General features: G+C 44.0%; 1 protein-coding gene across 5 annotated transcripts in view; it reads left to right on the forward strand.

The window, feature by feature from the left end:
* Window positions 1-15,451, forward strand: part of tln2b (talin 2b) — a 74,338-nt gene that overhangs the window by 41,385 nt on the left and 17,502 nt on the right. For 3 of the 5 annotated variants that reach the window (XM_031870660.1, XM_031870670.1, XM_031870678.1), the window contains 27 exons: window positions 2-110; window positions 708-916; window positions 1,142-1,240; window positions 1,811-1,978; window positions 2,323-2,617; window positions 3,878-4,044; window positions 4,725-4,853; window positions 5,818-5,931; window positions 6,077-6,190; window positions 6,315-6,449; window positions 6,700-6,828; window positions 6,936-7,038; window positions 7,978-8,186; window positions 8,591-8,710; window positions 8,843-9,040; window positions 9,521-9,660; window positions 10,146-10,239; window positions 10,681-10,770; window positions 10,889-11,011; window positions 11,635-11,778; window positions 11,977-12,162; window positions 12,277-12,417; window positions 13,092-13,273; window positions 13,993-14,125; window positions 14,241-14,342; window positions 14,478-14,648; window positions 15,066-15,212. In XM_031870660.1, the coding sequence (XP_031726520.1) occupies window positions 2-110; window positions 708-916; window positions 1,142-1,240; window positions 1,811-1,978; window positions 2,323-2,617; window positions 3,878-4,044; window positions 4,725-4,853; window positions 5,818-5,931; window positions 6,077-6,190; window positions 6,315-6,449; window positions 6,700-6,828; window positions 6,936-7,038; window positions 7,978-8,186; window positions 8,591-8,710; window positions 8,843-9,040; window positions 9,521-9,660; window positions 10,146-10,239; window positions 10,681-10,770; window positions 10,889-11,011; window positions 11,635-11,778; window positions 11,977-12,162; window positions 12,277-12,417; window positions 13,092-13,273; window positions 13,993-14,125; window positions 14,241-14,342; window positions 14,478-14,648; window positions 15,066-15,212 (3,951 nt within the window). The remainder of the gene's footprint in view (window position 1; window positions 111-707; window positions 917-1,141; window positions 1,241-1,810; window positions 1,979-2,322; window positions 2,618-3,877; window positions 4,045-4,724; window positions 4,854-5,817; window positions 5,932-6,076; window positions 6,191-6,314; window positions 6,450-6,699; window positions 6,829-6,935; window positions 7,039-7,977; window positions 8,187-8,590; window positions 8,711-8,842; window positions 9,041-9,520; window positions 9,661-10,145; window positions 10,240-10,680; window positions 10,771-10,888; window positions 11,012-11,634; window positions 11,779-11,976; window positions 12,163-12,276; window positions 12,418-13,091; window positions 13,274-13,992; window positions 14,126-14,240; window positions 14,343-14,477; window positions 14,649-15,065; window positions 15,213-15,451) is intronic. The other 2 variants (XM_031870685.1, XM_031870694.1) reach the window with 1 other exon arrangement.

The following is a 15,451-nucleotide window of genomic DNA, read 5'->3' on the forward strand; positions in this document are numbered from 1 at the left end:
GGCATCCAGGGTTTGGGTTCAGAACAAAGTGGATGAATCCAAACATGAAATCCACTCCCAGGTTGATGCCATCACCGCTGGAACAGCATCTGTGGTCAATCTCACTGCAGGTGAGTGCCCAGGACAATACTAAACAGCTTCAGTATTCATCATCAGCTCTAGAATTCTGTTTTATGATGTCTGCGCTGGACAGTATTGTGAAAATAAAGCTTATCTTTACATTATTGTGTGGCTTATTGTTAAGCCCTCAATGATGATGATCTTTTAAATAAAAGTGCATTTCCAATTTTTTTCCCTGATTTCTACTAATAAATAACTCTTGAACTGAAGCTCAACTTACTAGCTCAACTTACTGGCAGAGTCTGTTTCTGCTCCCCGTGCCGCTTGGCACAGTGCCCGTCAGGTTCCTGCCAGTCTATTGTAGGGTTTTAATCTTACCTCACCATCTGTTTGGTTGCACTTATACACCCTCCACTTGCAAATACAAATCGTTGTCCTCTTCACAGCCCCTTGCTTCATCAACGTGCTCATCACTGTGGAACCATCTGAAATGGGCACTAATTATGACACTGACACTGATGTGTGTGTTATAGCATACGACACGCACGCTGCCCCATGGATTGGCTAAATCAATGTGGCAGCAGCACAACAAATTGAGATGCACAGCAGACGTGTAGTTTGTAATGATGACACTCCAACTTTCCCAGGTGAGCCCACAGAAACCAACTACACAGCGGTGGGCTGCGCCATCACCACCATCTCCTCCAACCTCACGGAAATGTCCAAGGGTGTCAAGCTGCTTGCGGCACTAATGGACGATGAGGTGGGCAGTGGACACAAGCTCATGGGCGCTGCCAGGATGCTGGCAGGAGCTGTGTCGGATCTGCTCAGCTCTGTTGAGCCTGCAGCCGCTGAGGTGAGACGCCCGCTGATGATTGTACTGACTTCGCTTAAATCCTGGTAGCCACAAAGCCACAAACAGCGTTGCTCTGCATGTTATGATTTGTATCAGTGTCCCAGTGAAGATGAAGGTATTCTGGGATGATTTTTGATCCAGAAGTCTGGTTTCGATAATTCATGGAGAATTATTGAGAACGGGCCAAGCCAGAGTAATGGATGTGGTGATGTCATTCTCCCACAGCCCAGACAGACGGTGCTGACTGCTGCAGGAAGCATCGGACAGGCCAGCGGGGACCTGCTCCATCACATGGGGGAGGGCGAGACCGACGAGGAGTTCCAGGTTGGACGCCACCCACTCACTGTTCCTATGACACTGCTGGCCAAACAGGAAGACACACACATAACCTCAGGCCCCCATTAAAAATGGCAATACACACTCAAGTAATCACCTCAGACTTTATTATTAGACTACTTTATGTGAATTTTATAACAGTGTCAGAGGGAGAGTTTTTAGTAGTACAACGACAATACAGTATCTCAGACATCCAACACAAGGTTATCTGTAGCCTTCACGATCTGCCTCATTTATGCTTTTACACTGAAATGTATTCACCTGCCACATACACATCTTTTGCCTTCTCATGGCCTTGATACCACTTGTGACCAAATAGCTTTGCTGTATAACAGATTAAATTTATTATTCACTTCCTAAAATACATACTCACTATCTGCCTCTTGCTTAAGGTATTTTCACTGTTACACTATTGTTATTCTTCTCGCATTAGATGGCCAATATTCACACAATTTCACCAAAATTAGTTTAAAACATTTGCACTCTCCTGGTCCCTTCCCTCGCATGTATCGCAGCTGTAGTGTGTTTCAGTGAAGGACATTGATTACTATGTTGCAGGACACCCTGATGAATCTGGCCAAAGCAGTGGCCAATGCAGCTGCTATGTTAGTCCTGAAGGCCAAGAACGTGGCCCAGGTGGCCGAGGACACCATATTGCAGAACCGGGTGATCGCAGCTGCCACTCAGTGTGCCCTGTCCACCTCACAGCTGGTTGCCTGCACCAAGGTACGGATTTAAAACTTGTTCATCTCAGTAGGTAAAGGACACACCAAAAGGCAGGAAATCATCAAAGTAGGGTGTATGACACTGGGCATTGCAACTTTTTTACAGTTTACTATGAAGATGTGCAGCGTTGTTTATAACTTGTTTATTATTCAACAGGTCTTTGTGCCATATCTTAAACAAAATAAGTGACTTATTTATCAGAAATGAATGAATAACACATTACCTTTTCATTTTCTAAAGGCCTGAATTCTTGTGCGTTACTGTGACACAGTCGGTCTAATATCATACTAGTCTTAACTCTTGTAATTATCCTCAGGTCATGCTAACGACTGTTTATGGTGCAGGTGGTGAGCCCAACCATCAGCTCCCCAGTGTGTCAGGAGCAGCTTGTCGAGGCCGGAAAGCTGGTGGACCGCTCCGTGGAAACCTGCGTCAAGGCTTGCCGCTCGGCCAGCGACGACGGCGAGCTGCTGAAGCAAGTCGGGGCAGCAGCCGGTGTGGTGAGCCAGGCCCTCAGCGACCTGCTGCAGCACGTCCGCCACTACGCCAGCTGTGGAGAGCCCATCGGACGTTACGACCAGGCCACGGACACAATCATGAATGTGACAGAAAACATTTTCACTTCCATGGGTGATGCTGGTGAGTACAGAAAGAAGTACTCTAGTCTAGAGAATGTTATGGGTAATGTCCAGTTCAAAATGCTTTGTATTAAAGTTGTTTTTCTCAGGTGATCTTCAATGAGTAGGATTACCTGCTTTCACTTAATGTTGCCATGTGTTCTGGGTGCAGAAGAGGACCTTCAGATATTGTTTGCATTTGTGTCCATGTTAAGTGATCTACAAATCCTGTGAAACGTTGTCGAAGCTCAGGATATTTGTTATGGTTCGAACCAAGAGGCTGAAGAAATTCCAAACCCAGCCAATTCTCAAGGGGTTGTAAGAAACATGTCATCCAAAACCACTACAGAGCTCTCAATCTGGTCTCAATCAGCATCAGGGAGGCTTTGAAACTTCAAAAGAAACACATGAGGAGGGGCATTTTTGGGGGGGGGACAAACTTTTGACTTTCTATAAATCAACAACAAAAAAACAATGCGGCAAAAGATCAACATTCAGTGGTGAGAGATTCTATTCTACAGATAGTGTATTTGATGGTTTCCAAAGCCATTGGATGTAGGTTGTAAGCAACCTAGATGTCTTGTCTTTTCTCACAGACTTCTCTGGGTGAGTTATTTCGAGCTGGAGGAAGCACAGCTTTTTATAGCAGATGTGTGGGGAGATGTTACCTATATTGTAAAGACTCTGATTTCTGTGAGAGAGGATGACTCACCTTCAGCTACTTATAAAAGTTAATGAAGCTGTGATTGTGACTGAGCAAGACTAGGACATTTACAGAAATGTCTTAGTGATGCACAATGGTTGGGTGACATGATAATATAAAGCATAAGATATTATTAATTTGTCAACTGTCGGACAATCCATCGTACCGTTTCTTCTTAAAATGGGTGTCCCTTTAATATATCTGGTTGTATTACTCTTAGTGTACAGGATTTTTGCATCAATTACACGCATTGGTGTATCTTCAAATCTGTATTGAAGTCGCCTGATTAGTCAAAAATAGACATTTCCACTGGTCATTTTATCTCTGCAGCCTCGACTGAATATCCAGAAAATATATTAGCTAAATGAATGATGAAAACTCTGAAATGTAAACATTATTTTCAAAAAGTTCTGGCACTCGAAATGGATACAAATCTCAAACAATCTGCACAACAAACAGGCCTCATTGAAAAACATCAAAAACTGAATTTCATCTGTAATATGGGCTTGTATTTGTGCTGCTATCCTAGTTGTGTGGTGTATCTGCCCTTATGTACTCACTTACTGTATGTGTGAACAGGTGAGATGGTGCGTCAGGCTAGGGTGTTAGCCCAGGCCACCTCTGACTTGGTCAATGCCATGAGATCTGATGCAGAGGCAGAAGTTGATGTTGACAACTCCAAGAAGCTGCTGGCTGCAGCCAAACTTTTGGCTGATGCCACAGCTCGGATGGTGGAGGCAGCTAAGGTAACAGTGTTTAACTAGTAATGTAGTTTACTTAAATACCTCAAGTTAAAAATCAAATATATTTGCTTTCTGTCACTATAACATTATCTTTTCTTTAGTTTGATTAGTGCTTTATATGTAATACAGAATAGTTGATAGTTGGTTTAACCCTGTTACATCAGTATGATCAGTAACTGTTGACATTGTGCATTTTATTCTGTTTTTCTCTTTTTTTAATCAGCGCTGCCATGGTGTTCTTGCATGTCTAATGTCATATACTGAATGCATGATAAGATGAACTTAGCTAACTTGCTTTCATTTGATAGAATACAAATTGTGGCATTACTGTATGCACTACTTTAGCTACCAGCATCATTTCACATTCAAAATAAAAGGGTCCGGTATCAGTGGCTCTTAATAAGCCCCTGGCACTGTTGAGCAGGATGCTATCAGTGTGAAATACCCAGACAATCGAAACGCTGCCTATGGCACATTAGATGTTTTTGATCTGCGACACATTAATAACTATATCACTGCCATCATCGAAGAGGAAGTGGCAATCAGGCACTGACGGTTTCCTTGGAAACTGCCAGAAGCAGACGGAGCTAAACGCCTATTTGCATCTTTCATTGCTGAGGTCTGAATAATTATTGTTATTGTTATGCTGTATCATACGTGGCATTGTGTTTATGTGCTCTTAGGGGGCTGCTGCTTACCCAGAGAACGAGGACCAGCAGCAGAGGCTTCGAGAGGCAGCTGAAGGGCTTCGTGTAGCCACTAATGCTGCAGCTCAGAACGCGATAAAGAAAAAACTGGTCAACAGGCTGGAGGTGAGTCAACGTGTTCTCATCTATGTGTTGTTTGACCTTGATTGAAACACAACACTGCTCCTTGCTTCTCCATACCAACAAAGATTTCATATAAATATCCCTTTCCCCCCTTTGTTCATCTCTTCAGTACAAAGATATTAGAAATAAATGGAGTTTATACATTAAGCTAAAGTAAAAATGTGCCAATACCGATAATGAAATCCCTGTACAAATGTGGCCCATTTAGTACATTTGTCTGCGTTATTTCTCTTTTCCCGTCGCAATGAGTTATAAATCCCATTAGTGATGTCCCCCCCGAGAGCACCCAATGTTCAATTTCCTAGGCACAGACACTATGCATTACCCAGCGCTGCTATCAGACATATATCTCGGTCTGCCTCCTTGCATCAGATGGTCACAGTAATGGTGCTAATGGTCGCCTCAATCAAGCAAATGTGTGAGCCATTGAAGACTAAAGTGTCAGTAATCTGCAAGTGTGCATGTAACAATTATCACAGTCACCCCTTAAGACCCCATTAAACTTACCTGTTGTCTCCTGACAGACTGTAATCCAGCTGCTGTGCAGATGTGCACGTGCTTTCGGTAGAAAATGCTGCTCCTACCTAGCATGTCAGTTCTACATGCGGTTCAGTCTTGTTTTTTTTTCTGTCAGTATAATGGTATCACGTCTTCTGGCTCTCTTTTATCATCCTTGCCTCCTCATCGACTCAACAAGGAATGTCTTCTCCCCCTGCTTTCAATCTTGTCATCCCTTCAAAGCTAGTCTTGTGTCTATGAATTAATGTGAGCTAAGCAATGTGTTGTCAGTGCTTTAGTGTTGGAAGCATTGCAAGGGGAAAGAAGAGCTGAACGTCCCATGAAATACAGATTGAGCACTGCAATCCCACCCATTTCTCTCTAATAATACTGCACAGAGCAAAAGTAATTGGTACTCTCATGATTTCCATTTGTATCATTTGAACAGATAGCCGCTAAGCAGGCAGCGGCCGCAGCTACTCAGACCATTGCCGCTGCCCAAAATGCTGCTGCTTCCAACAAAAATACCGTCTCGCATCAACAGCTAGTACACAGCTGCAAGGTATGATCATGTACTCTTGTTACTGATGTTTTCAAAAAAAGTGAAATCAATGAATAAAACAGCCTTATAATATTTATTATATGCAGCTCTCTCAATCATGATGATGTGGATATGAAGCATACATTATTTGTGTGTTTTAATGCAGGGAGTAGCAGATAGCATTCCCCAGTTGGTGCAGGGAATGAGGAGCAGCCAGGCTCAGCCTGAGGAGCTTGGTGCCCAGCTATCCCTCATCATGGCCAGCCAGACCTTCTTACAGGTGAGGCCTTTCACATGACACAGTCAGCTACTCTGAAACTCTCTGTCATCAGATACGCATACAAAAACTTGCTTCTTTAGTGCTTATGAAGAGTTGTTGTTGTTTTTCTGTCGCCGTGGCTCAGCCTGGCAGTAAGATGGTGACGTCTGCAAAGTCAGCAGTTCCCACGGTGGCCGATCAGGCTGCTGCTATGCAACTGGGACAATGTGCCAAAAACTTGGCTACCTGCCTTGCCGAGCTCAGGACGGCAACCCTGAAGGTATCTCACACTGTTAGAGAAAGCAGGAGTCATCTCACTGGTGTAGGAAATGTGTTGCTATCCATTGTTTGTTGTAAGGCTGCACTTAGGTAAGCCCGTTCTTTGATCTCATTTAGAGATACCAAGCACAGCATATAGGCTGGCATCCTGTCTGCACTGCATAATGGATGGGTGCTTGTGAGGAACATTTAGTGTGTGTGTGTGTGTGTGTGTGTGTGTGTGTGTGTGTGTGTGTGTGTTTCGTTTAAAGGCCCATGAAGCCTGTGGTCCACTGGAGATCGATTCAGCCCTCAAAACTGTACAGACACTGAAGAGTGAGCTTCAGGACGCGAAGATGTCCGTCATCGATGGCCAACTCAAACCTCTTCCTGGCGAGTCGGTCGGTACATAACAGTAGAAACATCTGCTTTAAAGTTTAATTGACACAATGAGGAGATCGCAACTATAAATCAAATGGTTTATTTGTCTTTTCTTTTGCTCTCACAGCTGGAGAAATGTGCTCAGGATTTAGGAAGTACGTCTAAGGCTGTGGGCTCCTCCATGGCCCAGTTGCTGACATGTGCTGCACAGGGAAATGAACATTATACAGGTAAAATAAGTGCACTGTACGAACACAGAAAGCAGGTCTCAGGAGCTGTGTAGAGTAGTTACATTGCCAGAATGGACAGATATAATACATATAAAACTTTTTCTCTAAATTGTGCCATGTGGGAGTGTGAGGATGAAGCAAGCAGGGCAAATTATGACTCCTTTATTTGTACCATCACTATTGCCTTAAACTGAGCCCTTTGAATCCAGCATGGCTCGGCTGTTTTGCCGTCAGTTCTGGCCCAATTGAGGATCCCGGGGGAGGAGAGATGAAGACAGATAGACAAAAGAATTTCTAACAATGAACGCTCCCCCTAGCACTTCATGCTGTGGCCCACGGTGCTGCTCACTACTCATTAATCTTATTTTCACGAGAGTTAACATTCCATCAGCAAATGGCTCCACTTGGCTGGTTAATGCAATTTGATGCAATTTGCTGCTTTTCTTCTCGGCTCTGTTTATAATAAGTTAAGGGCACCTCCCATGTGGAGCCATATTTATTATATTAACTGATTTATTTAAACAATGAGGGCCTTTCAGCGTCACAGTTTGTTCTCAGTGTGCTACAGCTAGCCCCTGCCAGCTGATTTGCGCAATGCAATTACAATTATAGTATAGACAGGAAATGCACATACCTCTCAGTTTGTATTGCTTAAACAGCACTGCTGCAAAGTAAAACTAATGAGATGGAAATTAATGTTTAGTAAAACGTCAGTTTGAATTTGTTCAGAAACATGGTTACTTACTCTCACTACATTTCATTTCCTTCATATCTATTGAATATTACACCTTTGTTACATGAATATTATGATGGAGTCAGGCTGGATGTTCACTATCTTGTATTTATAGATACTGTTATTATACTGATTTGGTTTGCTTCCTGATATTTCATCCATCTTGGTTCCTTATGATCAAAATGACACAATGTGTTTGTTCGCAGGTGTGGCTGCCAGAGAAACTGCACAGGCTTTAAGGACATTGGCTCAAGCAGCCAGAGGTGTGGCAGCCAGCACCAAGGAGCCTCAGGCAGCAGCTGCGATGCTCGACTCAGCCCAGTGTGTCATGGAGGGCTCGGCCATGCTGATCCACGAATCCCATCAGGCCCTGGTTCATCCAGGAGACGCTGAGAGTCAGCAGAGACTGGCACAGGTAGCATAGCTCCCAGTAATATGGATGATATTCATGTAGCGATCACATTGTTCCTCTCTCTCTCTCTCTCCACCGCTGATTTATAAAAATGTCTTCTTTCCATAGCAATCATCCCCTCTAAGCGTTGCTATTTTCTCTCCTGCCTGGTATTCCTCTCTCAGGAGTGCCAGAGTAAGACTGATCATTCTCCTGCAGCCCTTCGGGGGATAAACATATTGTTTGGCTTATATCTGTGACAGCAGCAGCATAAATTAATGACAAGGATTACTGTGCGCCGCTGTGAGCCCAATTTACATTTAAGATGTTTTTTCCCCTATAGCTTTTCTCTGGGACTTTGTATTGTGTGTCACATTGTTAGAATGACTAATGGCAGTCCATTGACAGAGCGCTGTGCTGTGTTTCAGGTGGCCAAAGCAGTGTCGCACTCCCTGAATAATTGTGTGAATTGCCTGCCAGGCCAGAAGGATGTTGACATGGCCCTCAGAAGCATCGGTGAAGCCAGCAAGAAACTGCTGGTGGACATTGTGAGTCCCATCTCAACTTTTCTACAAACAAAATAAAGTGAATAACATACCACCACATAACTGAACAGGTTTTTTCCATCTGACTTTGACTTCTGCAGTGTTCCCTAATTGATGTGTGTCTTGTCTTTGAAGCTCCCTCCCTGCAGTAAGACATTCCAGGAGGCCCAGAGTGATCTGAACCACACAGCAGCTGAACTCAACCACTCTGCAGGCGAGGTCGTCCACTCCTCTCGTGGAACGAGCAGCCAGCTGGCTGCGGCCTCAGGGAAGTTCAGCCAAGACTTTGATGAGTTCCTGGATGTTGGCATCGAGATGGCAGGACACACGCATGTAGGTTTCATGATCATACCCCCCCCCCCCCTCCACACTCTATTGAAACAGTTCAATTGTGATCCAATGTCAGCAGTACTTTACACACGGAGAGGAGTGCTCAAACCCTGATGGACAAATGCAAAACAAACTTAAATGCCAAGTGGCCAAGCTTTGTTACACTTTATATCCTAAGCTGTTTAAGTCATTTCTTAATGAGACCTGTTAGTCTAATTCATAGTCAGATGTAATGAGATTTTGTGATGTTCTTGTTCTGGTTATTTTGCTCATTAATTTGGAGAGATCGTCTGGGATTGGAGTTGATGTAGCATGACACCCAGCTTTAATCAGGCTCAGCTGCCTGCTGAGTGAGTAAAGAGGATAGAGATGGTATAGAGTCTTAAATACATTCTTTATCTTTTGACAGCTGTTGCGATACAGAAAATACTAAAAATCCATCTTAAAAATCACCTGTATATTTCTTTGTCCTTGCTTGTGCAGAGCAAGGACGACCAGTTCCAAGTCATTGGTAATCTGAAGAACATCTCCATGGCGTCCAGTAAGCTGCTGCTGGCTGCCAAGTCTCTGTCAGTGGATCCAGGTGCAGCCAACGCTAAGAATCTTCTAGCTGTGGCAGCAAGGTGCGATAAGATGCAGATAGCACCTGATATGTATCACACATTCTCTTTTCTCAGTGTTTGCTAGTAAACTGAGCCATTTTGTCCAAAATATGAATCCCAGTTCAGATTTTAGCTTTCATCAATTTATGAAAAATTCAGATTTTATAACAAAAAAAAAATTCTACCTGCTGTATGCCACTCCCAAGCTGTCTCTGTTAGGCAGTGCTAGAGGAAGTATGTAGTGAGAAGCCAACAGCTGGTCCCGTAGGGCTTTGGGCCTGACTGACTTCTCTCTGTCTAATTAGGAAGATGGAAGCCTTGGCTAGCGCCTGTCTGTGCTCAGCAAAGCTGAACACAAACTCAAGACAATCTCGGCCCTCCTTGTGTTAGCCTATCGCAGTGAGAGGCCAGCAGTGCCATCATGTGTGAGCGAAGCCAGACTGTGCGTGCATGTGGAGGACACATGTGAGAGCTAAAAAGCCTGTGTGGCTGCCTGTGTGTTTCAGGGCAGTGACAGAGAGCATTAACCAGCTGATTACGCTCTGTACCCAGCAAGCAGCAGGACAAAAGGAGTGTGACAACGCCTTGAGGGAGTTGGAGGTAGCCGTCCTCACATACACTGTACCACACACAGACTTTCCTTCTCGCAGGCCGTTTTTTTAAAAATGCATTTTTAGTATTTTAAAAATACTACATGCATTTTTCACCCTTTACTATTATCATTACTCTCATAGAGCCATTACCTTGACATTAAAATCATAAATGTAGTAAGTGCATTAGTGACACTGGTTGAACCAGAGTATTTTTGCATGCTGAAGCCTACATTCACTTATACTCAAGTACCTGAAAATGTCAATAAGGCTGTGCATTTTAAAAGCTTGATTATCATCATTTATCAAGGCGGTATGTTTCCATCAGTTTGATTTACATTTATAGTGCTTCCCTTCTCTTAACTAAGTGGTTGATATAAGTGTAATATCATAGCAGTGATGTGGTGTGTCCAGTGTAGTTTCGGTTCTTATCATCTCTGTCTGTGCACAGGCTGTCAGAGGTCTCCTAGATAATCCCAACGAGCCTGTCAACGAACTCTCCTACTTTGACTGCATCGAGAGCGTCATGGAAAATTCAAAGGTACAGGCTTTTAAAATAATCGTGTGAACTATATACTTTAACTGCCGGAGATATTTTACTTAGTTGATCAGTTGAGGATCTAGTTTGTACTGGTTTTCTCCATTTCTGCATGCCCCAGGTCCTCGGAGAGTCAATGGCAGGTATTTCACAGCACTGTAAGACAGGTGATGTGGTGGCATTCGGGGAGAGCGTGGGTGTGGCGTCCAAAGCTCTGTGTGGGCTTACGGAGGCTGCAGGACAGGTGAGATCAACGCTTGGCGCTAACTACTCACTCTGAGTTACCAGGCTTCTGCTTTCGTCTCAGCTCTTTTTTTTACTGACTTTGTTGTTGTTTTTTAAATGTATGCTTGAAATGAATCATGTTACATTTCAATTAGGAAAACAAATTGTTGAACCTTAAAAAATAGGGTGATACAGCCTTCTAAACAATACATAAAATGAAATGCAAACATCTTGACCGGGTGGAATCTCTTCATAAATGGCATTTAGACCTGAGCAGGACACTTGGCGTGACCAAGTGAGCCAGTTTCATTAGAGGTTTTACAGACTCTCACTACTAACACTGTAAAATAACGTCCTCACTTCCGTGCAACATTCAGTTGCCGAGTCTGGAAAAGGGCACCCTCTGACAGATCTTTTGTTCCCCCTGAACAAAGCGTATGCACAATGTATACAACATAAATCTATGTAGGGATCTATTCATATATTCATCTACTTATGCATGTATGTCATACAATGTTGACTGTGTGTGGGGGGTGTTAGCTTGTCTGTGACAACAAGTGAAGTCATGGAGGACAATAAAGAACCTGTCTAGTGACAAACTGATACATTAACATAACTCTATTTTTCTTTCCTGCCCTGTAGGCCTCTTATCTTGTAGGCGTGTCTGATCCCAATAGTCAGTCAGGCCACGAGGGGCTGGTGGATCCCATCCAGTTTGCAAAGGCCCACCAGGCAATACAGATGGCTTGTCAGAACTTAGTAGACCCAGCTAGTAGTCCCTCACAGGTAAGAAGGTCCATGTGGGGCTTGAAAACATTAAAAGGCCATTCCCTGCCATATGGGGGCTGCACTATGTAGATCTTTAGTGACTGTGATTAAATGGCTCACCTGAATGTCGTACATTATTCACTCTCCACACCTCACCGGAAAGCCTCAATGCATACAACTCTGCTTCCTATTTGTTGACGTTTCTTTGTTTGTCAGATTTTGTCTGCAGCAACAATTGTAGCCAAGCACACCTCAGCCCTCTGTAACGCCTGCCGCCTGGCTTCTTCTAAAACCTCCAACCCTGTGGCGAGGAGACAATTTGTCCAGTCAGCCAAAGAGGTGGCCAACACCACAGCCAACCTTGTCAAAACCATCAAGGTCAACTCCCCAACCGATCAAAACGTTGAGTGTAAATTTTTCGTCCCGTGAGAAGCTGTGAATGTGTGTATAATTCAGCCGCTTACAAAAATACGACAGAAATGGGGCAAATATTCATATGGCGTTGTCTTGTTTCAGGCCTCAGATGGAGATTTTTCAGAAGACAACAGAAACAGATGCCGTGTTGCTACGAACCCGCTCCTTGAGGCTGTAGAAAACCTGTCGACCTTTGCCAACAACCCTGAGTTTGCGAGCATCCCAGCGCAAATCAGCAATGAGGTATTCATCCATTTTCATGTTTGTTTGTAACGCCTCATTTAGATCGTTCTTTCTTACTCTTTCCACAGTTCCTCATTATTTAGCTGGAATGAATGAATGAATGGCAATTCCTACACATCCGAGTCTCTTGAAGCTTCTCTTAGAGAGATTTCCTGAATAAGTTTGTGACTTCTGCACTCAATCCCCTTCCAACAGACACTTTTATATGAGCCAACACAGAAACGTTTGTACAGCGAACATCGGGGGAATTGGATTGAGGTCCAATTTTACCTTTTTCTTTTAACGTCAAGAAAAAGAGTGGAAAAGATGGATTTTTCTTTTTCAATCTGAGCGGAGCAGTTCTCGCACAGCCCTCTACAAGCTTTATGGCTGTAATCTGTTGGAGGGCAGTGTCTAACGGCACTCTTTCTCAGCACAGCTGCTCTAATCTTCAGCTTGTTAATCTAATTGTCGAGGGAGGCTTTGGCTCGGATCATAAAGACTGAAGGTGTTTCTCCCTGCATCTGTGTAAAGCTGTCTTTCTAATCTCATCCCTCTCTTTGATTGCACCTTTGATCTCCTCAAGGTAGTCAAGGAATATTAACAACTCTGTCATACCACTGTATCTAGCACTTTGCTGTTGAGCTGCTACCTGGGCTGTTGTTTCACATGCCCTAATCTTTTCATTTCCACAGGGCTCAGCAGCTCAGGAGCCTATTGTGCGTTCAGCCCGCTCCATGCTCGATAGCTCCACTTACCTTTTAGAAACGGCCCGCTCGCTGGCCCTCAACCCTAAAGATCCTCCCACATGGTCCATACTGGCCGGCCACTCCAGAACAGTCTCTGACTCCATCAAGAGTCTCATCACCTCCATCAGGTTAGTATTAATCCCACCTAATGCCACATCTGTCCCTGCAGGATCATCCTGAGTCAAAGTTTGTAATGGTTAGCTCACAGTTAGAGGGGGAAAGAAATGTTTCTGAAGCCAGAGGGCTTATCCTATGATATCTGCCCAGCTAAGCAATAAATTGCCACGGTTGTTAATACCTGTTGAGAGTTGTAATAGATTAGAGAACACTATAGAGCAGTGGTGAGATGATGAGCCACGGTGGATCTGCAACACATTTTAGCAAAGGTAGTTCCTCACCCACTTCTATCTTCATCTTCATCTTCATCTTCATCATCCTCATCCTCATCCTCATCCTCCTCCAGATCAGATGCATAAATGACAACACTCCCGGCCAAAATCCCTGTAAAACCACAACATTTCTATTTTACATTTGATTAAACAAACAAGATAAAACAGGTTACTCAGTGAGCGGTAGAGGTTTCTTTTAACCTTTTACGCTGTCCCTCTGCTTCCAGTCTGTATGCTGAGCTAAGCTAATCGGCTGCTGCAGCTTCATATTAAGTAAAGATATGAAAGTGGTGTCGATTTTCTCAACTAACTCTCGTCAGAAAAGTGGGAAAGAAGTATTTCTCAAAATGTCTAACTATTCCTCTTAATTAAAAAAATGTTCCATTATCTATCCTTTTAATTGTATTCTATATCCATTGCACAATAATGAATGTATTTTTCAACATTTCTGATGATAGGGACAAGGCACCAGGACAGAGGGAGTGCGATTACTCCATTGATAACATCAATAAGTGTATCCGGGACATTGAGCATGCTTCCCTAGCTGCAGTTGGGCAGACCTTGCCCTGCAGAGATGATATCTCCATGGAAGTGAGTTCAAGTACCCCATCAGCTCTGTCTTGTCCGAGAGAAAGAACCTAATGGGATCTGTAGTCATTCTGGTGTGACTTATACCGTAATTCTCTGCTGTGTTGTAACTCACCAGGCACTTCAGGAGCAGCTAACGTCCTCTGTGCAGGAGATTGGGCATCTGATTGATCCCGTCTCCACAACGGCCCGAGGCGAAGCTGCCCAACTCGGACACAAGGTGCTGGTCTGACCGTATATCCCTTCATCCCCTCTAGATTTAGAAAGAAAAACACAATCTGTCTGTTTTCTATCTTGTGATCCAACCCTTCCTCAGACATCTCTCTTCATCACTCTACATCACTCGTTCTCACAGGTGACCCAGCTGGCAAGGTACTTCGATCCACTCATCGTGGCATCGGTGGGCCTGGCCTCTAAGCTGCCCGACCACCAGCAGCAGATGACCATCCTAGACCAGAGCAAGACCCTGTCTGAGTCTGCCCTGCAGATGCTCTATGCTGCCAAGGAAGGCGGGGGAAACCCAAAGGTACGAAGCAGTTCATGAAGCTGCAGTGTGTTTAGCCTACCATGATCACTATTTCAAGGGTGACCTGAGATATGAAGCTACATATCAGCAGGTCAAGACAGTAATGTAGCCATGTTTTTTTCCAGGGTTTATCTTTTTTTAAGGGAATCATGAAAAACTTCTGCCTCAAGTATTACCGGTGTATAGCGTGTGAACTTTATTACATTTTGAACTCGAAGTTTGAATTATTAGAAAATAGAATAGTACAAGTCTTTACAGCAGCAAGAGTCCAGCCTGTTGAAGGTGTCCTCTAGTGAAACACTGTGTACTCACCAGCTGTAGGGACACTCTGGAGCTGTTTTGTCAAGCTGATAAATTTCCTTCTGGCTAATCCAAGAGAGTGTCACAGAAACGTTAATTAGCTGACTGTGTCCCCAGGCGTCCCACACTCACGATGCCATCTCCGAGGCAGCCCAGCTGATGAAGGAGGCCGTGGACGACATCATGGTGACTATGAACGAGGCAGCCAGTGAAGGGGGCATGGTCGGGGGCATGGTGGAGTCCATCGCTGAGGCCATGGGCAGGGTGAGTAGTGATTGTGTTTTGATAGAAAATGCATGTTTGTGTCAAAACATCTCATGAGAAGTCTGCTCAGGTGGTTTTAAATGGATTGCAGGTTGACACTTATTCCCCATCTCATTTGTCTGAAGGCAAAATGAGCCTTCCCTGATAGAATAATTCCACAGTGAGTGCGTCGAGAGTGTGTCCTCGTCAGTGGCTCTCATTAGTCCAGGAGATGACAAGTTTTAAATCCACAGCCCACT

The sequence above is a fragment of the Anarrhichthys ocellatus genome, unplaced genomic scaffold, assembly GCF_004355925.1.
Source record: "Anarrhichthys ocellatus isolate YVR2014 unplaced genomic scaffold, GSC_Weel_1.0 scaffold2, whole genome shotgun sequence".
Taxonomy (NCBI): domain Eukaryota; kingdom Metazoa; phylum Chordata; class Actinopteri; order Perciformes; family Anarhichadidae; genus Anarrhichthys; species Anarrhichthys ocellatus.